Source organism: Numenius arquata, chromosome 3 (assembly GCF_964106895.1).
Source record: "Numenius arquata chromosome 3, bNumArq3.hap1.1, whole genome shotgun sequence".
NCBI classification, from domain to species: domain Eukaryota; kingdom Metazoa; phylum Chordata; class Aves; order Charadriiformes; family Scolopacidae; genus Numenius; species Numenius arquata.
In genome coordinates this window covers 51,333,996-51,360,368 of record NC_133578.1, presented here as the reverse complement: position 1 = coordinate 51,360,368, position 26,373 = coordinate 51,333,996, and the positions used below count along the sequence as shown (strand labels likewise).

Below are 26,373 nucleotides of genomic sequence, written 5' to 3'. Positions count from 1 at the left end.
AATGCTCTCCTCCACAGATGGAACCAGCTCATAACCTGAGCATCTTCTGCTCAAAATGCAAAATCGTCTTGGCAGGGTGAGTGAACTAAAGCTTTCTCTGTCTTAATATTTTTCTTAGTTTGCCATTTCTTTACATGAAACTTTCTATAAAAGTAAGAGTCAGCTCTTCTGCTGCATAGCAAGCCTCTCTCTGGGATTCCTTTCAAATACCTCCCATGGAGGGACCATGTGCTGTGTCTTTTCTGCAGTCCACCCTTGGGTGCACTGGTGAAGGTGAAGGAAATGCAGTCAAGATTGTCTTAAATATCCTGGCATGGCCAATACAACTCAGGCGAAAGGATCTTTCTTTCTCCTGCAGAGAGATAGCAAACCTGCTGTAGGGCCCCGACTGCAAGGACATTGCCGTGGTTGGCTTGTTGGTGCTCGCAGGGTTCCTGACACAGTGCTTCGCTCAGCAGGATTCCAGGATTATTCAAAGGTTCCTTCCCAATAAAAAAATGCATTCTTATGAACAGCAGAAAAGAGTTAAGCGGGGGTACATGTGCAGCTAAATGATTTAGGTTTCTGGCATGATACGTTGAGGGATCTGAAGGAGCCTCCTAACATCACAGAATGTCTTGAATGCATTAGGAATAAAGGGCTTTCTCTTTGTTCATTTAGCTGCAACAGCTGATTTTTACTTACACTCTGAGGGAATTTCAATTTTGTTCAGTCATCTGCAATATGGTGTCTTAAGGGTTTTCTTGTGTTCTTCCATTAACTATGGATATAAACTTGCAGTGGACTCTGTAGCTGATTTAATAACATTAACTGGATGTTGCCACCTTTCCAACCAAACTGTGTTCCTGGGTGCTTGATGAATTGCAGAAGTATAACTATTAGGACTGATTCTTCCTACACTAGATTTGTCTACAATGAGATTATGCTTTTGAGATGCGTAATTTATGTTTGTGGAGCCTGCAAACTTTGAACAATTCAAGACTGCAGCAAATTCAGCAGAAAAGGAAAGACTAAAGACACTGGATGTTAATTGTGTCTTGTAAGACAAGGTTATATGGATAGGACATCCCCCTTTCAGAAGACTTTCTAGCTCTCCATCTCTACTGCAGTCATACTCGTGACTTTATAATGACCTGATATCATATAGCAAAGGTGAAGCTAGAAAATGTTGTTCTACAAAGGCACAAGCATCTCTGAGCCTCTCTGAAGTCTTGAAAATTTTGCTTTTGCTAAAGTCTCAAGAAAATTGTCTTTCAGATGGAACGGATAATACTCAAGGAAACAAATACTAGTGTTATGAGAGCAGTTCCTAAAGCTACCCACCATGTGAATGTGTACGTAAGTGAGTGCTCTCAGGAAGACTGGTAAGTTGTTCATCAGAAACTGAAGGTTTTTAACACATGCTCTTGATGTGTACATTCATTAACCTGCTCATTTTCCATCTGAGAGTTCTTGCAGCACTTGGACTACGTTTTGACCAAAGAAAGAAATTCTAATGCTGGCGACATATGACGCATGTGATACGTAGGGGAGTATGGCTTTACCTGAACAGATACATGCTGGCTTCAGGGCTGAGCGTGCATACACACCTACAGTGTTACTGTGCGTGTGGGCAGCAGGTAGTAAGGAGGAAGATGAAGTGCCAAGGCAAACACAAATCTTGTCTAGCAAAGTACATTAGAATAGCTGTGGAGAAAGTTGTTAGCTCTTTAAAATTACATTAATAGAGTAAGTAGATTTGGTAGAGCATTCATATGTTTGGGTTCCTTCTGAACTCTGTGAACTAGGAGCGCAGTGACAAGGCTATGTGTCCTTCCTTGTAATGAACACCAGTAGATCACAGGGAGGGACCAAATATCATCCTGCATCATTGTGCCGAATGAATGGCATCATTCGGTGAGTGGCAGAAAGTGAGTCATGAATGTGAGTGACAGAAGGGTCTTCAAAAGAGGGTTAAAAAGGAAGAGGAAAGCACGTGGCTGCAAGCGGTGAGATCTGCATGACTGGTCAAGAAGTGAGCTTGACCCATCGCGTACTTTGGCATTTCAGTCATCTGCATACCCTGGTGACATCACTAAGGGGGACATCACTAAGCCTGGAGATGCCTTCATTGCAGCCTCATGCTTAATGTCAATGCTTCCAAAGAATCCTGTTTGCTGAAGTACCCTCTCACTTTTTCCATAGCAGAAATGCCGTTTCAGATATTTTGGTGTCATAAATTAAATGTTTTTTTCTTTCAAGTTTCCTTTCTGTTTCTTGTTTGTTGCCCTCAGCTGGGATTAAAGTCATGACAGAGACCTTGGCTCTGTATAAGTTATAGCCTTCACCTTTGCATTCTTGTCTGCAGGCTACAAATGTTACCTAAGAAATGTTGAATCAAGCCAGCGCCCCAAAACATATCACAGTTTGGCCCATAATTATGTATCCATTTTTCATCAGTTCAGATAAATAGCTAAATATTATCATTACAGCTTGAGCTAATACTTTCTATATTAAATTGAAGATTGATTTCTGCCAGTAAAGTACTTGAGAGAGTTACCATGTCTAAATTAAATCTTTGAGAGGAAGATACATGGAACTTTTTTATGTGTGAGTATGCACGTGTTTTAAATATATTTAAAATGTAGAATACCATACCTGTGTTAAAATGAGGGCTATTTGGCAACAGGCTGTTTTTCTGAAGCCTTCGAGCTGAGCGTTTTCCTGGCCATTGAACGGAGAGCACTTCTGGTTTTGTTGGGCCTTGTCTGCACAGAAACACAGAAGACTTCATAAGGTAAAACAGGTGGGAGAGACTTCCTTTCTCTGCTCTCACAAAACATGCTTGCACGTTCCCTTTTGAATTAGAAAAGGAGAAATACCTATTCAGACCATGGAATTATTTTCCAGATTTTGACTATTAATAATCAGCCAATGAAGAAACAAACAAGGAGACAGTCAATGGTCTCGGTAATTTCAGAGCTCTGCTCATTGCAGTGGTCTGGCTTCTGCATTTGATATTAAGTAGTTAATGGATTTAAAAAGAAGTCAAAGAAGCCGGGCCTAGGATGTAACAAAATGCTCATCCTCCATGCAGCCCACCACAGGATCAGATTGGAACCTGCTTGGATGCAACTTCAGGAAAACTGTCAGTGAGTTCATATGTGGAATAAAAAGCGTATCCGTATTTCTCTCATTACTCCTTACATCAGGTTGCTGAGTGAAATGTAAAACGGTCTTGGAGGTTCACGGTGACCCCACTCCTCACTCCCTTCACTGCAGCCGGGCACAAATTTTGCTTACCTCTCCTGCCGAGTCTGCTCCTCCGTGGTTTCCATGGCACACTCCAGGGAGCTCTGGAGGGACTGAAGCTGGTTCAGTGTTTCCTTCAAAAGGAAGCGAGTCACAAACTGCTCCAAGTTAGAAGCTTCCTGATAGTCCTAAAAATTACATTAAAAAAAAAAAAAAAGAGGTAAGGATTTGCCTACCTTGTTAGAAATATGTGAGGGAAGATTCAGACTTAATTCAGCAATGAAGGAGCTTGGATGTTTTGGTGCTTTTATGTGCATAGGCAACCTTTATGTTTCTGGACAAATTTTATATATACTCTGAATTTCCAGGTGTAGACACTGATCCTGCCCAAGCTGAGAGAGGCCTAGGTACACAGTTGTACAGTTCTACTCAAAAAACTCCTTTTCCTTGCATTTCTTAACTCCAGTTGATGGCAGTACCACATTGCTTTTCAAGTATGGAAAAGCCAAAATACGATTGACAACTCTAACAGTGAAAAAACATTTATTTTGCCCACTGACCTGCCTCTGACAGTAATTATGGGGACAGCCTTTGAGGAGGAAATACTTCCTGGGAAAACTCCACCAGCAGTTTGGCTGAAGGACTGCCTGTGCCAGAGAGAGTGCTTTTTGAATTTAACAGTTTCTGACTGATTTTTATCCTTTTTATTTGTTTCATTATTTTATAGAAACCATATGTCTATCTATTTCATAGTTACACGAAATGCAGCTAAGTGTTCTTTGAGTTGGAGCTTGGCTAGTAGTGTTCTTTGCACCTCTATTTAGCGGTCGTTAATGTTTCTTTGTGTGACTACATTTCCAATGTATTTTATGTATTCGAAAATATTTATTCCTATTTTGTTTAGATAATTTCAGAAATAAATTCTTACTTCTGCTCTCTCTCTTGCCCAATGAATTGTATTTCCACAGATGGGGTCAAATTTAATGTTTCCAGCAAGCCCAGATCTGCAAAACTTAGTTCTGCAAACAGTGATAATGCAGGTAAGTTTTTTGTGAAGGGGTGACCTACACAATAATATGAAAACCCCCTTTGTTGTTTTCTTCTTGGTAAATGTAATCAAGAGGATAGAGCAGGCTCCTAGAGCCTCTGCTTACTGTGTAGAGCTCTCATCAGGAGCAGAGAAGGAAAATGGACTTCCATCTCCTTAACTCAGAATTAAATTTTTGGCTCCTGCTTTGGTGAAAGCACGCTGATATTCATGTTTTGTATGCCCTAAGTCTGTTTATGTGTGCAAAAAAATCTGTTCAGCTGATCTTGAAAGCTTTCTGGTACAATTCCACCTAAAATGGTTTCATAGAATACAAGGGGCATTGAATGAAAGATTTCTCTAGTCACCCTGTCTGAAGATAGATGACGGTCTGTTATCTCTGAGCTTTAAAAAAACTCATAATTTAAATGGCGTTGCCTCCTACTCTAGCTGAGAACTTATTTGAATGTTTTTGGCAATGCTTGTGGGGTTTTTTTAAGCTCTTCCCTGTTCTTCCCAATGAGAATTACAGCTGAAATGCCTTTTGACTTTCAGACTTCTTTTTTCATGTATGTGTTTGCAATCAGAATACAAATATGAGATGTTTAAATGTAAAATAAAAGGTTCTAAGATAATGGCTTTAAAAGCACTTTGTTCTCAAATGAGAGCAATCTATTCACAATATATGTTATTAAGTTAGTTCTTGTTGGAAGACTTCTGCTACAGAAATCTCAGATGTTAAACCATCTGTGAATCATCAGAGTCGCTTATGTAGCCTGGAACTTCATGGCTTTCTATATTTACTTCTGTCTTCAGATTAATCAGGTGTGAGTCACTTCTCCAGAAAATAATTTCTTATTTATAAAATTTTTAAATAATCATGAGAGATTGTTTCTCTACCTTTTAAGTGAATACCTGGGTCTCACACCAGACCTGTAAATAACGTTTATGGCAACTGTTACAATTACTACATCTTATTATGCAACAGGAATGCTGATTTTTTTCTTCTTCTAAGTTATCTCTGTTGTACCTGATTTAAAACTTTGGTGCACCTGACAGATAATTTAATTTCCAACAATTTTGATTCTACATTGCGTGTTAGAGCAACGTAGGTGAATCTGTGTGGCATGGGCAGCTAAAGAAAACCTTGAAGTAGAAATCCAAGATATGTTTTAATTTTTCAGCTTTCACCAGTGTACCTGGAAACAAGTGAACAAAACGTGACAGAACTGACCATTCCTTGTAAGTTTTTAAATACCAAAGCAATCTCCCAGGAGAGGATAATCAAAGTTTTTTAAAATTCTGGGTATCCAAAAAGTAAACGCTATGGATAACTCCGTATAGCTTTCTGCTCATAGTCACGGTAAGTCTGACACTGGCATGCTGAATTACAACTTAAAATGTACATTTTTATTGTTTCAGTTTGCAGACTGTTCAGGTGGGCCCTCGCTGGCGGGAGGATGGTGTAAACATGAGCTGTGTAATACCTGCCACTGCCTGAGGCTGGCTGCTTTTTGACTCCTGCAGAAATGCTTTCCTGCATCTGAGAATTATTAAGGTGCTTTTTTCTACCAGAACTACTCCAGGTTTGTGCATTGCACCAGGATTTAGTCTTTTTTCTTCCCGTTACGTTGCCCCATAAGTTCTATATTTAAAGGCTTCTCTATGGAAGAGGTCCTTGTGATCTTTAAATATGCCTTAGAGTTACCTTATCAGGTACATAGAGCTTTTTTGTAAAGGTGGGCTGGGGAAGCGAGATGCTAACATCATCCATAGGCGTCTAGAATTATCAAAGACTCTTTCCTTATGTATATTTTATGCAAGTATTGGTGTTTACAACTCTTCTATGCAGAACTACTCAACTCGCTTAATGCACCCAGTTGGGCAAATGGCTACTCAATATTTTTCTTTAGATAATGGCTCTGAGGCCAGCAATTCTGAGCTGACAGCAATGTTAGATAACTTCCACTCCTTCCCACTGAAAGAGTACTACTCCTACTTGCCCTTCTAAAATTCTTCTTAAATTATGGAAGAAGGTATTCAGCATATATAAATTGCCAGCATTATTATAATTTAAGTCATGGAGGGAAAAAGATTGTCTGTTACAATTCAACTTCAACATCAATTCCAGGTTTTGGCAGTGAGGAATTACCAGCCATGCTTTGTTACCGTTTCACCGCCTTACTTCCTACAGAAAAGTGCCTTCATTTGCATTTTACTAAAGGCATACTGGTACAAGATTTCAGAAGAAAGAAAATGTTAATTCTGAATTAAGAAAATTTTGTATCAATTTATTAAGTCTATTATTGTGGTAGAATCAGCTTAACTGGCATGACCAGCATTTGTATTGTCAGTACCCTGCACCGCCAATTAATAATGGGACCCACTGGTGGTGTCTGTACATAAACTAGAAAAATGGCCTGTTCCCTGAATTTCATTAGCTGTAAATTACTGTTCATTAGCATATACATTATACTGCACAGCAGTTTGGGCAGTCCAGATGAAATAAGTCTGTGTTAACATATCATTCTGCTTGTTAGTTTTACTGGTTGTGAGTGAATGAGGGTAATTTTCCACATTTTCCTCACCAAGAGACAACTGCAACCTTTGTAAGCAGCGAAGATTTGAGTTTCCATTAATGCAATTGAAAATACACATAATTAGCAAATTCCCTGTGGAAAAGGTCACCGTGGTCTTTAAAACTGGCTTACGGTTCTCTCAAAAGGTGCAGAAGAGGTTTTATAGAAGTGGAGGAGGCAGGACTTGGGTATTGCCTAAGAGAGTCCACATCTCAGGGCTACCACAGGTTTAGCGACTCTCTTGATCCTCTCAAGCCCTGATGCCAGCCTCCGTCCTCTCCCCTCGGGAGACCTGACACCACGTTGATCCATTTATCAAAATAATTTGATAAAAAATATTTGTGTTAATCTTTACAGAAAATATCCCCAAGGCAACTGAAAAGTAGTTATTATTGAATAAAACTCATTAAGGAATAAGCTATTTAAATTTCCTTTGATCATGGAACATCTGCACCGTGTGTTTAGATCCTACATTAGTGGGACAACCCCCTGGGTTACAACTTTAAATCCGGGATATAAAATTAGTCAGAATAACTGTACAAAAATGAAAAAAATTCGAGCCTTTATCATTTCAGTCTAGATCTAATTCTTCAGACTGTAGGATGGAATCAGAACAGAGTTAGAATAAAATCATGATTTCAACAGAAGCCAGATGCGGAGGTGCTCACTGTGTGGACTTCTTTTACAGCATCTTACTCCTTGTACGAGTGAGCAAAGGCATAACATGCCAAACTATTAAATAAATACAATCGCTATCAATACATACTAGGGGATGAGGTATTAGAAAGCAGCCCTGAGGAAAGGGACTTGGGGGTGCTGATGGATGAGAAGCTGGACATGAGCAGGCAACGTGCACTCGCAGCCCAGAAGGCCAATCGCATCCTGGGCTGCATCAAGAGATGTGTTGCCAGCAGATCCAGAGAGGTGATTCTGCCACTTTGCTCTGCTCTGGTGAGACCTCACCTGGGGTACTGTGTGCAGGTCTGGAGCCCTCAATATAGAAAGGACATGGACCTGATAGGGAGGGTCCAGAGGAGGGCCACGAAAATGATCAGGGGGCTGGAGCACCTCTGCTACGAGGACAGGCTGAGGGAGCTGGGGTTGTTCAGCCTGGAGAAGAGGAGGCTCCGGGGAGACCTCATAGCGGCCTTCCAGTACCTGAGGGGGGCCTACAGGAAGGCTGGAGACAGTCTGTTTACAAAGGCTGGCAATGACAGAACAAGGGGTAATGGCTTTAAACTGGAAAAAAGCAGATTTAGATTAGACATTAGGAACAAGTTCTTTACCATGAGGGTGGTGGAACACTGGAACAAGTTGCCCAGGGAGGTGGTTGAGGCCCCTTCCCTTGAGATATTCAAGGTGAGGCTCGACGAGGCCCTGGACAACCTGGTCTAGTTGGGGGTGTCCCTGCTGACTGCGGGGGGGGTCGGACTAGATGACCTTTGGAGGTCCCTTCCGGCCCAGATGATTCTATGATTCCATGAAATCAAACTATTAAATAAATTCAATTTTAGAATGCAGCACAAACTTTACAAGTCTATTGAAGTGTTACCTTTGGAATAAATTGCGTGCTTGAATTCTGCCTAGAGAATTGGAACAGCAGCAGTCTCTACCACTTCCACTGCTGGCATAACAGCAATGAAATAAAATAGGCAGCCATGGGTGATCGTAGGAGAATACTGAGACGCGTTTGTAATAGTGTCCATCAAACAGCACAGAAGAATTCATGCATGGATAAGAAGTAACTCCTATTTAACTGCTGTTAAGTGCACCATGGAGCTTAGAGACAAGAAACTGTGTTTGGCTGTCGTTCATGCTAAGCAGGGAGCAGGGATGTGTGTAGTGCCATTGCTCCCAGGAGAAGGTTGTAAGAATACAAGGAAAACATCAAAGCTGCTGCTGGTTTTGATAGGTATCCACAGGAGAATGGCTAGGTTAAATGTTTCTTTTCCTGCTGCGAACTTATTTCTGTGTACTTTTATGTTTAAAGATATGGGTATTAACTTAATTAAGGTTATGTTTGGGGTTTTTTTTGTTGTTTTTTTTTGTTTGTTTCTGGTGGTGTTGTGGTTTGTTTTTTTTTTTTACTTTCTGACTATTTAACACATCTTCTCTGCTACCAGCAAAATTCAAGTGCTGTCTCTTTCTGACCCTGTAGGTATAAGATCAAAGAAGTTCCCAAGAGTTTTCACTACTCTGATAAGGAGCTCAGAGGAGAGGAAAGGGGTGAATCTCTGGAATATCCTTGCACAACTGCTCCGAATTCATCACTTGCAGCTTTTGGAATTTATCTGTGTTGGACTTGACTGCATTAATAGTCACCATCTTGAATAATTTTTAAAGATAGAAAATCCGATGCAATGAATACAATTTCACTTAATAATGTCCCTAGACATTAGCTGATTAGTCATAGGGATCTCTCCACCTTGTAGCAGGGTGCAAATGGTGATCTATTTCACACTGTCACCAGCATTCCTCTCTTCAGATGGGTTTACAGCAGAGAGCTGATGAACAGTTCAGTACATGGATTTATGCAAAAAGGATCCAGACTCCAGTTGTGACCACTGGGAGGTCTGTCTCATCAAAAATTAGGGAATGAAATAAAAACCAACCAACCCATGGTCGAGTCATCCTTGGTTAAAAGCAAAACAATTTCTTTTTAAAAATAATTTTTTAAAAGAAATCCTAAAAAGGATTTTTTTTAGAAATTTACAGACTGCTTTTATTAAGTTTTATAGGTATTTTAGCTAGAAAAATAGACTATGAGAAACAACTACGCCTGCAAATAGGAACAGTTTTTAAAAACCTAGTGCAGCTGGAGCTTAGTAACAAGTCATTTATTACTCTGGCATTTTGATGTTGCTGCTTTTTATCTTTTTGTCGAGTTCTCATTAGTCAAAAAGGATTGGTTGAAAAATTCCCACCAAAATTTTTACTTGATAAAGCTTGTGTTTAAACAACACAAAAATGCATTGAAGGCATCTGCTTTACTCCGCTTTGTTCTGTTTTTTGCTGAAAAACTTTTGACAGTTCTTCAGAGTTCAGTCAAGACAGTCCAGTCTTTAGGATTTCAACAATTGCTTTAGAATCCTCATTTCGTAGATCTAATGTTGAACGCTGTTAATATTTTAGAGGGGTGTGTGTGGTCTGATATAAAAGCTGAATGAAATGCCTGTGAGAAATGGAGATGGGAGCAGCACCATACCTCTCATTTCTTTGAAAGAACAGTATCTGTGAAATTTGGAAATTATTGCTGTGTAGTTTTTTTTTTCTTAGAATGAAAAATAGAACTATTTTTTGATTAAAAAGAATCTTCTTTTGTTCTTCTTTTGGCCCAACAATTTTTTTCTCCATTCAGCTTTTATTCTTGAGGCTGGGAACTGGCAGAGCCGGGCACATAGTGCCTAATCTGTAGGCAGCTACATCTTTTATTGTTTTTCCTGGCTCTGTCATTCCCTTTGTCTCCTCTGTGAAAAGGAGGAATTTACAGCAAATCTTTCAATCCTCATTCCCCTATACGGTGTTAGCTTATGACATCCATGCAAGTGGTGCCTAGGCACTGAAGGTACCTGAAGATAGCTGGTAGGATGTGAAAACACACCATTGATGCAAGAAAGAGAAATCCTGAGTCCGCAGTTTGCTTGACAAGCTGGAGGATAAATATTCTGAGAGGATGTTTTCTGATGTGGAATTCAGAAAGTACTCCCTCTTCCTGAAACTTCATCTATGATCTTTCAATCAGCATCTTACATCTTCTAAATGATTATGAGAATCAAAACCCCTAGTCACTGTAATGGAAGGAGATACAATATATGTCCAATTAAAGTGCGATAGAGTTAACTGTCATTAAAAGACAGCCGGAAGCAATCAAATATACAGGAAGAATTTACTGTGTGCACTTAAGAAATACATTAGATTGCAGTGTTTCTGTCAGTTGGCCTACACTATTAAAAATAATCATTGCCTGCTGCAGCACGTACCGCTGCTGCTCTTTATGTTTCTTTATAAGATTTCTATTTCTTTATAAGGAATTTCTATTCTGAGCAGATTTCTATTTCTTTATAAGGAATTATAAAATGAATAGCTCCTTCTTGTTCTGGCTTTTCATTTCCAGTAGAATCTGGATATTTTGTCCACTTTAAAATATCAAGGTGGGAGAGGGCTGTGGTACTTTAGACTGTGGCTGACCTGAAAAAGACTTAGTGATGGATGCAAGGAACAAATGAACTGGATTCAAAGCCAATGCCTGAAAATTACTAATCAGGATAAACTTGCCTTAAATTATTCTTTGTCAGCAGCTACTCATTACATTCATTCTGCAAAAGGTGCATTTGTAAAATGTAATTTCAAAGACAGCCAAACTAGATTCTGTGGAAACTGTTAATAAATTATAATCACATGCAAAAAGTGGCGCCAGCCAATTTAACACAGATTTTGAAAAAAACAAAACAAACAAAAAGCAATTTAAAAATTAATTTTTGCTCAAACAGAACGTTAGTTGTGGAACTCCATTGTCAACATATGTTTGTCTAGCTTTTTTTGCCCGTCATTTTGTTTTGCAATATAACTTACATAATCGCTACTTTTACTATTACTCAAATTTGCAATTAAAAAAACCTAGGTATTCTGGTTTAGAATGGGTATCAACCCTCCAGAGTGCAGTGATTTGCATAATTACTATAAATGCACCATCAATAGCTAAATTGCGTGTCCCCGTGATACTCCTTTGGCTCCTATAATCTTCTCTCTTACTTTGACTGGCTCCTATTTTTAGACCGTTCAAGAAGTTTTCCAGTGATAACCAGGCTGCATTGACTTCACTTAGCTTTGGGGTTTTTTGAGCAAAGGAGAAAAGTGAACGATTTCATAGGAGGAAAGGATTAGACATGCTGTGTAGTCACTGAATCCAGCATCTTGCACTCCCCTTTTCTCTTTTTGCAGTTTTTTACATGCTGCTTGCTAGGGGTTGTTTTTTTTTTTTTGCCCCCAAATGCTTGGAAGGCAGTTCCAGAACTTGATTGCTCTAGTGAGTAAGAATTATCTTTCATTTCCTTCTCCAACTTAATAATGGCTGATTTATGTTTTGCATATTTAAATGCTGGGTATAAAACGACTCGTGGTTACTGCTGCTTAAGTGGTGTTTGCTACTTCACCCAGTCTGGCCCCCAGCTATCACAGATCATTTGGTGTCCTTCGTAAAATAGTTGCAAAGGAGGGAAGGAAGTCCCTCCAAAGCAAAGAGTGTGAGACTTTTTAGAGTCTGAAAAGGAGAAATTTGTTAGTGTCCCATCCTTCATTTCCTACACCTGCCTGCCATTCCTTTCCATGGAAGTCTGCAGTGCTTTTGTCTCCGAAGAAGAACTGTTCTTCTTCTGAATACTACCTCTGTATTTACAGGAGGTGTGTCTACTCGGAGGTCATCTCTCTCTTGGTTCAACTTTGAAAAAGTGCATATTAACTATTCTAGCCAATCCACTTGCCGGCTTTCATCTATGGAAGAAAGATCTTGCTGTAATTTAGAGGAAGAAAAGAGATGTAAAGAAATGGAATGAGGACAAAGAAATAAAGATGATGAAAAGAAGATACAGAGGAACAGATTAAGGGGAGATCTTCAATATTTGTTTAAACCATTTCCTACTGTGTCCTTCTTGGTTATTTTGATGTTCCCTTTACTTTTAGATTTAAATTTCTTCTTTTGCTGTTGATAAGTGCTTTCTGTTGACTCTACAAAAGCCCTACCCAAGTCCATCCAAGAGGTTGCTGCTGCGTTATAGTTATTGGATTTGTGCTTCAGATATAAAGTTTATATGATCAAGCTCCACTTATTCACTGGATCAAAGTTTCATCTTATTAGCGCTGTTAACCATAAAAGCCAGTTTCAGTTTACTTTTTTTTTTTTTTTTTTAAGTGGCTTTTGAGACAGCTCACAGGGTAGCCTCCATTTGCAAGGAAAAAGAAACAACTACATGGGCACTTAACGGCCACTCTCCCGAGGAAGAAGCATCTCTGCCAGGCTCAGTTGCTTGCAGCGATTCCCAAATCCCACCATTTCGCTGATGTGCCGATGCAAAAAGCCTGAATTTTAGTTGTCATGCCAGTGAATTAAGAGCTGGTACGCTGTACATCAAGACCATCATCAGCTCCCTGATAGACTAATGCGTTGTTAGGTGAGGCTCAAGCCAACAGCCACTGAAATCACGGAGCAGGAAGCATGTCCCATCCTGAAACCCCCTCGGAACAGTCACGTGGCCACCAGCCAGCTGTGGTTAGACTTTCACCAACACTGCGGTACAAACTGCCCTGAGGAGCAGGGGGCTTAAAATAACCTGGAAAGGGTCCCTGCTTCCCCCCAAGGCCTCTGCTGCCAGCCTTCACTGTGCGGGTGCCAGAGGTGACACATGGGGATACGTCCTACCTGGAAAACGACCCTCTGCTGTTGGCAAAAGGGAGAGATGGAGGCGGGAAGGGAGGGGAGGGCACTTCAGCTGGTGAAAAAAAGTGAACTTCAAATGGGTGTTATGACTTCGATAAAAGGCACTGTGGGATCAGGGTAAGCCATTGCCAGCTTTTCCTCTATGAGATAGTTCTTGGGAAAAATCCTTTGGAAACCTCCGAGCTATTAAAGTACCTTAACTGGAGTTTGGGGCCATACAGAGACCCACCTGGTTTCCAGCTGCTGCCCGAGAAGGATGTCTCCTTTTGCCCGTGGGTCTCCCAGAAGTCCTGTGTGCTATTTGTCAGGCCTGTGCAGACATCTTGGACATCCTTGAATAACCCAGGTTTTCTAAAATGCCACTAGGTGCCTATGTTTGAGCCCCTGAATACTTCTATATGGTCGATTCCATTTCATATGAAAATGACATTTTTGGTGATTAAATGAGCTTTTGCTAGTTTACTGAGTACAGAATAGTTCCCCACCTCCAGCAGGTTGCATTTGCAATAAGCTATAGCAATACCAGAAATAAAAATGATAGAGCAAGACTTGTTCTTACTGAATAGCTGACAAATAGCGACAATTTTATGGCTTGATAACTTAAGGGAGACACGTTCTTTGGTCTGCAAGTTTTTGATTTTCAGTATTCACAAGTCAATAGAGCCAAGATGTCAAGCACCTTAAAAAAACTGGCCTATTTTTATCTACCTACATCGTTACTCAGTGGCAGATAGCATTTTCTGTGCTGCGGGTTGCAAAGTTTCTCTTCGTTATATTTGTATGTGACTGGAAGCTGTGGAATGGAGTAAAAATGCAGCTTGCTGAGTGTGTTACGTTTATTTGGGTAATAAAAAGGTTAAGATTACATATTTTAATGAAATATGCTTCTGTGTTTTGTTATAAAAGATGCCAGAAAAAAAAAGAAAAGGCTTAAAGGAACAAGTCTTCCAATGCGTTCGTAAAGGTTTGCTGACTTTAATTTTTAATGCTTCCCATATACGAGATGAAGAAGAAACAAGATAAACAGAACTATCCCAGCTTGTCCTTTGATCAGGAAAATAACAACCTGGCAGGTACAAGAAAGACAGCTGTCACCAGTGATTGATCTGTCCTAACCACTCCTCTGTGAGCAACTCACGTAGACTCTCCACCCGAAGGAGAGAAATGATCAAATATCAAATGCCACAAGCCCCTCTAAAAATCCTCAGATATGCGTTTCCCTTCCTTGTGTAAGGATAAATAAAACACAAGAGACCAGCACCAAAACAAACAAAAAAATAAAGCACAACCAAAACCGAAGGGGATCCCCCAGCATCCTCTGGTAGGATGCTTTTTTTATTAAATGTATGTCGATGGCAAATGCAACTCAGTCTTTTCCCTGCTGAAAGATGTTCCTCTCTGTCTCTATTTCTCTGCGTTTCTAGCTTTGCACCTTTCTGTCAAGCAACGGAGCACGAACCGTTCCTGCACCAACAAGGGCTTCCTGTCTTCCCATCTGATACGCTGCCCCGTAACTTTATCTTCGTAAAAAAGTCTGAAATTGGGATTTTGCTCCCCTCACACGCATCGTACAGCGTCGAGACCTGGGAAAACCCCCTACTTGTTTGAAGGAGACTACTAAAAGGGTAAGGTGCTATTTAGTTTGTTTAGCCTGGAGTGATCTGACCTCAGGACAGCAAAAGGAAGTCTGACTTCAAAGGTTCTTGAAAGTGGTAAAAGACTGGAACATTTTGTCCCCTGGATGACTTTATATAGTTGCTGGGCATGTCCTTGGTAGAAGCTCTATGTTAGAATATTTGAGGACACATTTTTTGTTTAACTGTGTTTACACAGTGTCTACTAATTGGAATTAAAACTATTTTTTTCCAGTATTAGCCTTGCTCTAGTTCTGCCATTTCTAATAGTCAATTGGGATATTCCTGCAAGACAGAAAACCCACTAAGCTTGAATCTTCAGCCAGGAAAATAAAATTTAAAGAAGTCGTGTTTGTGGGTTGGTTTTGTTTTTTGGGGTTTTTTTTTGTTTTTTTTTTTTTGGAGATGGGTTCTTCAAGCAGACAAATGAAACACTTATTAACATTCCAGATTTTCTTATCCTTCTTCTAGTCAGGTCAATGTTTACTTATTACAACTCTGATTAGTCTCCTGTGACTCCTTCTCTGTAATTAACTTGTGAATTCTTAAATGCTGTGTTCTGTTTACTTCCAGTAGTTATCAGGTGACATGTCCTGACCTTTAGCAGTAGTTTACACACGTGGCTAATATTTTTTTTAATTATGCATAGCTAGAATAAACTAATCTGTTGCTTTTCAGTGTCCAGCCCAATGAGGCAGTGAGTCAGTGCACACTCAATTCATTAGGAGTGGAAGATTCACAGCACGAACAGAGAGACATTCTGCTTACTGGCTCAAGCTCTAAATAAATAAGCTACACTTTCAGCTTTTTATTTTGGCCGTTCATGTAAAATGTATGAATACTGCACTCTTGCAAACACCTGAATGCCAAAGATAACAGCTTCGTTAGAGAAGCACAGCTTTCTCCCCATTGATTGAAAAAACAATTATCTTTTTCCCTCTCGTGGGATCTCACTGAAAATTTCGGGCTGAAATTTCTGTTGTTGACTGCTCGCCTTCCAGTGAGTAGCCTTGTGGTGCGAACCTGGGGTTGGGTGTGGAGGATCTAGGTTCACTTCCTTCCCTGGTTTGTGCTTTCTCTCACCTGTTGAAGCTGTTCCACCTTGCACAGAATATTTAATTGTTCATCCAGGGAAAAGGAGCATATTAGCTAGTGTCTTGATGCACTTTGATCAGACATCAAGGTACGAACGAGGAGGTCTGAACATACGAACAGGTATGAGGATAGTGAATTGAGTGCCAAGAGAATTGGCCACCAAGCATGTCCTACAGCAAAGCTATACCCCCTGCCGGATGGATGGATGGAGAAACTGCGCTTCTCCTCCTGGGAAATGTCTCTTCCCTCTGGAGTTAATAACCCCTTGCTGCGCTGGTGGGCAACAGCCCTAACACCTCCTCTTTGCTGGCTCTGCGAGCGCTGCTTTTGTTTCAAATGCCTGAAATGGAAATGAAATCTTGCTCTCGGTCAGGATGTTTCACTCAACCCAAATTTATATGTTTTCTGTTGTTACTATCAGAAATACTTTCAAGATATTTACATTGGCCAGTTATATTCTGGGACTAAAGTAGCCGGGATGCACAGATGCTGCCACAGGATGGTTTTATAATCATAAAAGTACTGGAGTTCAGCTTCAGGGAACATGGGGAGAGATATTACAGCCCTTTTAAATCTTTCTAAACTATCCTGGAATCTACATTTAACTGTAACATACATACAACTCCTCAGCATGTCTCCAGATGACTCTTGCCTAATTTAATGGTAGGCATCAATATAGTTTAAGTCATTAGTATCTTTTACTAACATGTTTTCTACTTAAAAAAATGTGGATTAATTTTTCAAATTCAGATTATTTTCAAATGTTGCAATGCTGATAATACTGCCTCATATTTGGCACGGGACATGGAACCTTCTTTTGGGACGACAATATGAAGAACGTTCTTCAGATCTCTCGCAAAGGCAATTTTGGTTATATCCAAACTGTAATACTTTGCAGACAGAGCTTTACAGCTTTGATACTCAACCATTTTGACAGAATTTTTCCTACCAGACTTTCGCTACAAACATATATATGTGGAAGAACTTAAATATGAATTAGTAACTTTATCTAGATAAAAAATATTTACCTGTTCAAATAAACAAAATACACAATGTAAAGAAAATGTCACCATTTTTACTTACTTTCTTTGTTTTGTCCATTGCCTTCAGTATGGTTATGTTTAAGTCTTCCAAGACAGACAGAACATTTTCATACTCTCCTAAGTGCTGGGAAAAATATTCTAAAAGAAGAAGAAAACCCATGTCACCTATTCATGACCTGAAAAATCAATATTTCGTTAAATATCAATTTTATTAAATTTGAATTCAGTTGTAGTATTATTAGCTATCTAAATATATAAAATGAACAAGAGTTACAATGAAAGGGATGATTTTATTTTTAAATCGTGTATTATTTCCCTCAAAATCATTCCTGGAGTACTTAAAATATCAAAATCACTGTTTCAAAGCATTTTCTTTCAATAAATGAGTTGCCAAATTGATAAAAATTTAAAATACCAGTTCGAGAGCTGAAACAGACGTATTTTCAAAATACCTACGTTTTCTTCCTAAACGGGATTTTCAGTCTAATAGTGTACTTTACAGTTACTAGTAGGAAATGAAGTTTTCATGTGTATGTACTAAATCTGATTATATCGATACAAAAAATGAATAATTCTGGTAAAGCCCGTGGAGGAGATAAGATCAAGTGGGGGCTGTTGTGAGTCGGGGTCAGCTGAGACCAGTTGTTTCTCTCTCAGAGACGAAGAGACCATGAGTTGGCCAGATAAGCTTCTAGTCCCAGGTACTGTGATTGTATTATTTTCAACAAGTATGATGCACGCCAAATACTTTGAGCAGAAATCACGGAAATAACATAAGTTGCAGGATGTCCTTGCACGGCTGCTGAAAGCAAAGGACGTTTTAACAGAAAGAGCTGATGTAAAATCAGGGGGCGTAACTCAATCAGAGGGATTGCCGCCAGAGGAGGCGGCAAACCTGGGAAATCGTGACCCGAGTTCCCATTTGGTCGATGCGGCAAAATACAGCAGAGGGAGGCGCAGGAAGTAAAAAGTGTGGAAAATAAAGACAGGCAATTATGTTAAAGCTAGAGACTGTGTTAGACAAGGCATTTAGACATCAGGTCACGCAGAACAACATGAAAAACAACATCTAAACGGCAGACAAGAAGAACAAGATCAGATAGGAGCTTTTCGAAATAATAAATAGCAATAGTTCGAGGCTTTTAGGAAGTCAGCGTGAGCTTCTCAGGGGAGTCGAGAAAGCAGAAGGTTTCAGAAGCACTGCGACATGCCTTGGTATTGCTGAGAGGTTGAACGAAATGATTAAGAATGAAATCGTATTGTGAATTAGTATCCTGGAAGCGAAGCTTCATTTCTGAGGAGAACTGAGATAACTCAGAAAGGGCTGTATAATCACTAGCTTAAACACATGTCAGGTAAACTCAGTATCAGATTCACAGATGAGAAATACCCTAGTGACAACCTGGTTTTGATCAAAACACACAGTAAACAGAAGCGATGCTGGGCTGAGACCCACCTCAGCTCTCTGACCAGCCTGAGGAAGCCAGTGAGATCAGGTGTGAAGCAAACCTATAACCCTCCAGTGCAACATCAACAGCACTAAATCCCTTGTGGAACAAAACCCCCTGTCTTCCTTGGCCAGGTTTATGTAATTTTGGCCAGATTCTCAACCAGCAGAAGTCGTCACAGCCCAATTCACATCAGCTGAGTCTCTAGTCACATATTTATAAGCTACAGGCTTGAGGGGGTCTCTTAGTGGGTTCTTGGCTATGGGTAGAGTCATCCTGTGGGTAAGTGTTCTGGTCTTCAACTTGACAGCATTTTCAGCTTTTAAAGGTCTTCTAAGTTGTTGACCATTGGAAAATTTATCAGACCACCATCTTTCCCCCCAGAAATAGGTGGGTTTTGTCAAACATAACTGGTTTTTTGATATTTTGTGGGAGGACTTGCAGAAGTCTTCTGTGAATTGTTTTCTGCTGCAAGCAGCACTCCTAGATCAGGTGCTGTCGGGTCAGTTGGAGAGCAAACAGGGTTTTGGGGAAATGACTCACAGCTCAGAACACGGCATAGAAATGGGTGACTGGGCTAAACTTTAGGCCTTGTAGGAGTTTGGGTTTTTTTGTGATGAAGGATGAGAGAAGTTGTCAAACTTCTGTTCTTACTGGATCAAGTCAGAGCAAAATAACGAACTTTCTCCTCCAGTGGGATACTAAAATGACAATCTCTTTCAAAATTGCCAAAAGACTCATACCTTTGAAAGTGATGAACTAGCTAGAAAAAAAAAAAATCTCACATGAAAAGGGAATAAGATAAAAGTTATCTGTCTATCTTTACATCAGAACAGAACTTGAAGCTCAGAGAATGTGAAGTATTGATTAGGAAAAACATTTTCAAAGTAATTTCTGCACGTAATGGCTTATAATCTTTTCAGGCTCTTGTCATCCATCTGCATTGTCCCAGGAGTTCTTTCAACTGAAATTATTTTCTGTTTGACTACAAAGATTAAACAGAAAAAAAAAAAATCATATCACATGGTATGTTTGCTTCTACAGGGATGCTGCAGGCATACATTATGTTCTTCCTTAAAAAGGAACTTACCACAGAGCTCTTCCGTGTCAAGATTGCTGGAAAGATAAGAGGATAGAATGTTAGTGAGCTTCGTAATGTTTTATGTTGGATTGGTAAATAGTAGGGTTCAAAGATCAGCCTGACTGGGATATGAAGCCTCCCTGCCTGGGCTGTAGTAGTAGATGTGAGTACCTGGTCTTTTCTGCCCTTGCTCTGCCACCTTAGGGAGGCTTGTCTGAAGCCAAAGGCTGTAGCTCGCTGCAGGCACAGCTTCCCTTCCGAATCATCTTCCCACTGGCACCTTCCTACTTGCCAACAACCCCCTTTGAAGTTCCTCACCTAGCCTTTGTGCATCCTGATGCACAGTCACTGCTCCTCAGGCTTTACGTGCTTGGTCCTAGTGCTGGCAGAAATGCATCTAAACACCAGAAATTGGTTTGTGGGTTTTTTGTTTTTTTTTTCCCCCACCTTCCTGCCTGCATCCCTCTTCTGCGGCTGCCATGCTGGATAGCATGGCTCAGAGAGCTCAGCTCTCCATGCTAAACGAGTGGCAAACCCAACAGATTTCTCCTGTTTGCAGTCTTCACTGGGCATTATGTAAACATTATTTTTATATATATACATAAATGTGTGTAAGTATTCTATACAATTCAAACCTGTTCCTTTCAAACAGATTTCATTTTGATCAACTGTTAAGTAATGTTTTCTCTCTGAGGCTTTAATAGGCAAAAAATAAACCATTTGACCTACAGCTCAATTCTGAAAGCTGGCATATTGACTTTCCTCCAAGGAGGGGAAGAAACTGATTATTAAAGAAACTTAAAAGCACAAATGTCCTTTTGAATATTGCTGAAGGGTGAATATTGAATGACGGATTGCACTCAAGATTTTTTTCACATCTTTTAAATGGACTTTTTTATTGACCTTTTAATAAAATGATGATACAGTATTATCTTGAAGTCAGTTTCACCAATTCTAACTTCCATACATCTGGCTTTTATTTCATAAGGGAGAGAAACAGAGAGAAATGGCAGGATCCTCGGTTGTCACAAACTTGCATGCTTAGGGCTATAAAAACTTCTGAACACTTTTAATTGATGATGTATATATGAGATTTTTCCCACAACTTTTATTAACTAAAGGTGACCTGATCTGTATTTGAACGGGCCAAGTTGGATGGCTGCAAAGGGGTCTTGCATCTGATTTTTCCAATGACCTTGGTAGCAGGTACGATGAAATTCATAGTCTGTAAGAATCAGCGCCGAAGCTGAGAAACTTAACTCTTAACTTGACAAATGATGTGATGGGAAAAAGTGTCTGCGACTCCTAAGGCTATTCACCACAGATCACTATGGCATCAATGATGGAACGTGTCTGACCAACCACTTCTGTAGTTCACAGTTATTTCTGGAACAGTCCAGATGTTTGCTCCTTGAACGCAAACAGAAACCTTCACAGCAGGAAAATTGCCCGACTCAAAAAGCAGTGACAGAATATGGTGATATTAAATGACAGGAGTTTACTGTTATAATGCCTACTTTTTGTACATTGTCCCCACGTTTTCTGCCTCCTCATCTGCCCTGATGTCTTCTCTTTGTAAAAGACATTTCTGCGCTTCCTAATGTACAGCTTGATAACTGTGTTTAAAACAGCCTTTCCCGTTTTTAGCCAGTCAAATTCATGCTCTTTTGAAGTCTCGTATTAAAATCCATTCTGGTCCTTGTTCTTCTGCAGCATCCTCAGCAGTGTGGTGATATAGTGAGGGAGTGGCTCGGAGGCTTTCAGCTTTGCTGTCGTCAGAACATTGCTGTTAGTCCTATTGACAGAAGCGATGCAGCTGCGAATGGACTATGAGTAAAAATGGAAAAGTATTTAGGTGCCGAATTCATTTTCAGTTAGAATTGGGCACCTGAATAATGAGAAAATTATTGGCCAAAGTGATTTGTGTGGCAGCTTTCAGGAAGCCTGTGACAGAACACAGAATTGACATAAAGAGCAGGGATTTGAGTCTGGCATACTCATAGTGTTTCCTTCTCTATTATAAATACCATCTGAGGCTCCATTGTTCTTGGCATCCTATTTGAAGGGGATGCTCTTCTAGGCTGGGAAACTATAATTTTGTGTCACTAATTATTTCATTCTCTCAGAAATAATAACATGCTGCTTCAAACACAGTCGTGAACAAACGTAAAAATTCTTTTTCTGTATACAAACAATTTTGAGCTCCCTGCTGGATGCTACAGAAGCAATTAAAGAAGTTTGGAATATATTTAATAGTACAGGAGTGCGGTGCGCACCAGAGGGCTGTTTCTGCAACTCAATACTCAGGTTTATGGTGGGCACCTGTTCATCATTTCAGTGGGTACATATGCCAAGAATGCTTCTATTTAGGCCTATAATCTGGCAATGCTGAACACGTTATTTGCAGTATTTGCTGGATGACTCACATCCAGGCACCCCCACTCCGCTCCTGATAAGGACCTGAACCATGATGTGCAGCCAAAAGCATTCATGTCATGTCAGCATGATCATTTTTTAAACTTCTGCTCTCAGTTTGCTTTCTGACTACTAAGTGCAGTCCTTTTACGTGTCTGATTTCATGTCTAAAATGTTCCCTCCCTAATAACATCAGCTATTGTCAAAGGGCTATTACAAACACTGCACTGAGCAGTCCTGATCGCTGCAAAGTCGATCATCCCTGTTGCTCGGTGACAGAAACGTAAGCAAATCCACTTGAATGAACTGTGGCAAAAGTGCCTATTTGTGGTACTTCTGGAAGTGGCCCAAAGTGTAGGAGTGCAAAGCAGCTGTGATCGCGCTCTAGTTCTGCCCCCCACAGTCAGCTGTGGACTGGGGCCAGCCAGGGAGGAGGGAAGGTTAAAGCTCTTCCACCCATCCACTGACCTGAGACGTACCGTTTTCTGGGATGAAAGGCACCTCTAGGCAGAGGTACCAGCAGAAGGTCCGTGTATATTCCCTGGACCACAAGAAGAGGCAATGACATACAAGAATTATATATAAAGAACAGACTCTGTCATCTAAAGCAGTTATTTTATTGAAGAATCCAATGCTATATGAAAGGCTTAATGAACTAACTTAATTTAGGAAATTCATTGCTATGACTATCGTAGCTGGAGAAAGATAATGCTTTCTTCTTCAATCTCTCCTCATTCTCAGATATGAGGAGGATTTATTTCAGAGGCTCGAACCAACTCTTTTTTTGGGTCCCGTTTGCATGTCTCTTTGCTAAATTTGGTTTTAGGGAGGGAAGTCTGAGGCTGCTATCTCTGATTGTTAAGTAGAAGCATATAATTTGTGACTGAAAGGAATTAAGTGTTACTTAGACTGTGCCAGGGTCACCGAATAGTCACCCGTGGACAATCTCAGCCAAAAAGCTGTAAGCTCTTTGCAACAAGAAAGCCTTCAAGTCAGCAAAACGTGGTAAGTGCTCCAGCACTACAGAGGGTGTTGTGTAAAGGAGTTTTATGTGTGCACTTCCATTTTAAGGATATCCTGCTTCACAGCTCCTTTGGAACAGCGAAGACCTTTTCGCTCAGGTTTGTTCAAGGTTTCTTATCAGTGGAGGCAAAGCTGCCTTTTGCCATCAGTAGGATGCAGAGCTGGGACAAGCCCAGCCGTTGGCCTTTTCCCACAGAAAAGGCAGAGGAGGAAGAATGGGCAAAAGTGGGACAGGGCTCCCGGGGCCATTCCCTGGGAAAACAAACTTCCCGCTGCCCTGAGGACACTGCTGCTCTTCAACCCCAAGGCTGGCTGGGCTCTGCACCCTCTGGCCTTTCAAAGGCAGCAGCCAGCTCGGCTTTTTGGGCTCTGATACAGGCAGTGGGATCACGACTGTTTTAATATCCCCCATCTTGCTGCACTAAATAATTGCCTACTTTGCATATTCTTAGCTCCAGGCTAAGTGATAACTTCAGAACTGTCACTTACTGCTCTGCGTGTGGCAGGACTACAGGAGACAATAAAGGTTTGGGGTTTTTTTTCAGTGATTAACAACTCATCTGAAAAAAAAAAAAAACCCAACTCTAGCCCTTTGCATTAGGCAATGATTCACAGGGACTCGATGACTACATAGCTGGCTAGCCACCTTGATCACCCCAGTTATAATAGTCTCTGTGTTGCTAAAAGAGTTTTAGTAATACTATCAAAAGTTACAGCACTTGCTAAAATCTTTAGAGAAATGTACAAGGGCTGCAGAACTATCATCTTTTAGCAGAGTGTGAATCACACCAATCTAAACGAGGAGATGAGAGGTAACATCACGGTGGCTCTTTTGCCACAAGGAGCAAATTTCAGAGTTTTCACCCTGTAGAAGAAGATAAAGTATCAACTTCTGGTTTTGCCCCCAAATGATTTTTTTTTTTTTCTTAAACTGAGATTAAATTACTTATTGTTGCATGAAATAAAATGTTTATTTTGCTTTATTAAGCTCCTTGGAAATGCACATGTGGATAGAGATGCCAAACTGCTATGGTTTTTTGGGAGACCCAGATTGTGGAAGGGACTAGGCTCTCAAAGTTAAGAGTTTAAAAGTTGAAAGTTAAACCTGCCATTAAGCAATGAGCTCACTGCTGGGAAGCCAATGTTATCTTCTGAAGAACTGAAATGAAATGAAACATGGGAGGTCAGCTCCATTTAGGTCAATGCAATTGAAACTACTTATTACCATTTGACTTTCCCAGTGTGAGTGATTCTCATTTTTTTCTGCAGAAAGATGAATTTCCCATTAAAAATAACCATTCATATGGAAAATGTCCAGCCAACTCTATTTGCAGCTTGTCTGTCTGACCAGAGGATCCATCAGTATCAAGACTGTGTAAATCATTCTCAGTGAACTGGTTTTGTTCAGTCATGAAATGCTGAACTGTATAATCAGCTCATTCTGACCAGTATCTTGGCTTTTCCTCTGTACTTCATTTCCAAACAGATTTCTGTAGCTATTGTCTTGAAAAGTCTGAGAGTTAAAGCCAATAGCTGCAATTATGTCTCTTAAGTAGTAGCAAACACACCTTTCTGATGTCAGTGCTGCACCATGTGCCTGTATTTCTTATTTAATCTAAAAGATCTAGTTTTAAAAAATGGTCAAAACCCAATGTATTGTTTTCCTCCTGCAATTTTTTGCACTCAATAACACATCTTTAGAAAAAACGCTTTTCACTCACCTGCAGTTCACCTAATTAAAGAGCCTGTCTGTATCTCATGCTGGTTTTAGTAAATCTTTTTTTTTCCCCTCATTGTGCTTAGAAGTTCATTATTTTTTTTCTGTGCGCTTATATTGAACCGTGATAAATCAGCAATAGCATGAGACTAAAATATGCCTTCCAACTGAAACAAAAGCAAATATCCAAGGCACAGGTAATTACTATCCTTAGACTACTATTACATTGCTGAGGATTTGTCACTATTAGCTGTAGAACCAGAGTCTTGAAGGAAGCACTGTGGTCCCATATATCATGCATTTAATTTTAGTTTCAGTGCACAGTACTGGGTTGCAGGCTAACGCAGTCAGATGGGTTCCCACAATGGCAAGCATAATGCTAACCCACCTCTTGCTCTCAGACATCAAATTGGCATCCTTTTGGAGTTTACTGTTAGGGCAGATGATCTCAGCATTTCTCTTTTGACCCGAGGGAGGAGCTAGGGCTCTGCTAATGAAGACCTGGGCAGGTGGGAGGGATGTGAATTAGCTTTGGGGCTCAGAGTCCTGAATGTAGATGTCTGTATGTGTACTGGATGTCCAACCTCCCTTGCCTGGCAAATGAGCCCCAGTGTATTCAATAGAGTTGGGGGATTTTCAGTGGACTAGCTAGCAGGAGCCTGAGTAATTGGATATAACACAGGTATCTAGTGTTGTTTCAGATGCCCTAGCATTTCTCCCACCACCCATCTCCCAACTGCTTCTCCTGTGCCATCCTGTCCACCTTGGGCTGGTGTTTCAGGTGGGAGTATCTTAAAGGCCTTACGCCTAGGCAACACAACTGAAGCCTGGGTGAGCAGTATTAATTCTTAGGTGACTTCTTTGGCCATAAGGGAGCCTTAGACACCCTGCTGATACATACACAGGCAAGAGCAGACATCTCTCCATAGTGCCAAGTCCCATTGCTACACGTGCAGGACATGCAGCATGACAGACTCTCCCAAATGGCCAGCATAAGCTCAGAGCTGCAGGTGGCCAAGACTGCCAGGTCCTCACCAAGCTCATCTCCGGCTTCTGCATAGTTTATCTATAACTTGTGACACACACAAAAGCCTAATGGGATACCTGCCTTTGGGAGGTTGCTGGTGCAACCTCAATACCTATCAGGTCTACCTCAATAGTTCCAGCAACCCTCCTACCCTGTAACTAAGGTCCTGGCTGAGGACTTCATTTTACCAGTGAGAAAAGTGAGAAAAACAAGACTGATTCCCCACTGACTCGTATGAGTCAGTAATCAGTGAAGCATTTATCACACTATCTCTCCGGCAGTGCTGCAGACTGAATCCCCTCGAGATCCTCTGCGTATCTCTTAATTTGTAACTTTGCCAAATCTTCTCATTACCTTCTGACACCTTTTCCCTGAGGATGCCATTATGCAAAAACAATTTCCATGGAAGTTATAAGGGGGAGGAAGGGAAGGGAGAAGGATAAGAGTAAAAGGGAGGTTTACATTTGCCATGACTGCTAAAACCTATTCACTAAACCGTTAACCATGTCAAGGATTCTTGCTCTGCTGAAGCATGGGCTTGCCAGAGTTGACATTGGAAATAAGCAGGGGCAGATTTACCAAGGAAATGAGCTGTAAAAGCATTCACCCCATAAGCCACA

At 40.5% G+C, this 26,373-nt stretch overlaps 1 protein-coding gene across 1 annotated transcript in view; it reads right to left on the bottom strand.

Moving 5' to 3' along the window:
* The window catches only part of NECAB1 (N-terminal EF-hand calcium binding protein 1), a 57,483-nt gene that overhangs the window by 12,654 nt on the left and 18,456 nt on the right, over positions 1-26,373 (bottom strand). The window contains 4 exon segments of the mRNA XM_074145938.1: positions 2,638-2,747; positions 3,283-3,419; positions 17,083-17,180; positions 19,581-19,606. Of these exon segments, the coding sequence (XP_074002039.1) occupies positions 2,638-2,747; positions 3,283-3,419; positions 17,083-17,180; positions 19,581-19,606 (371 nt within the window).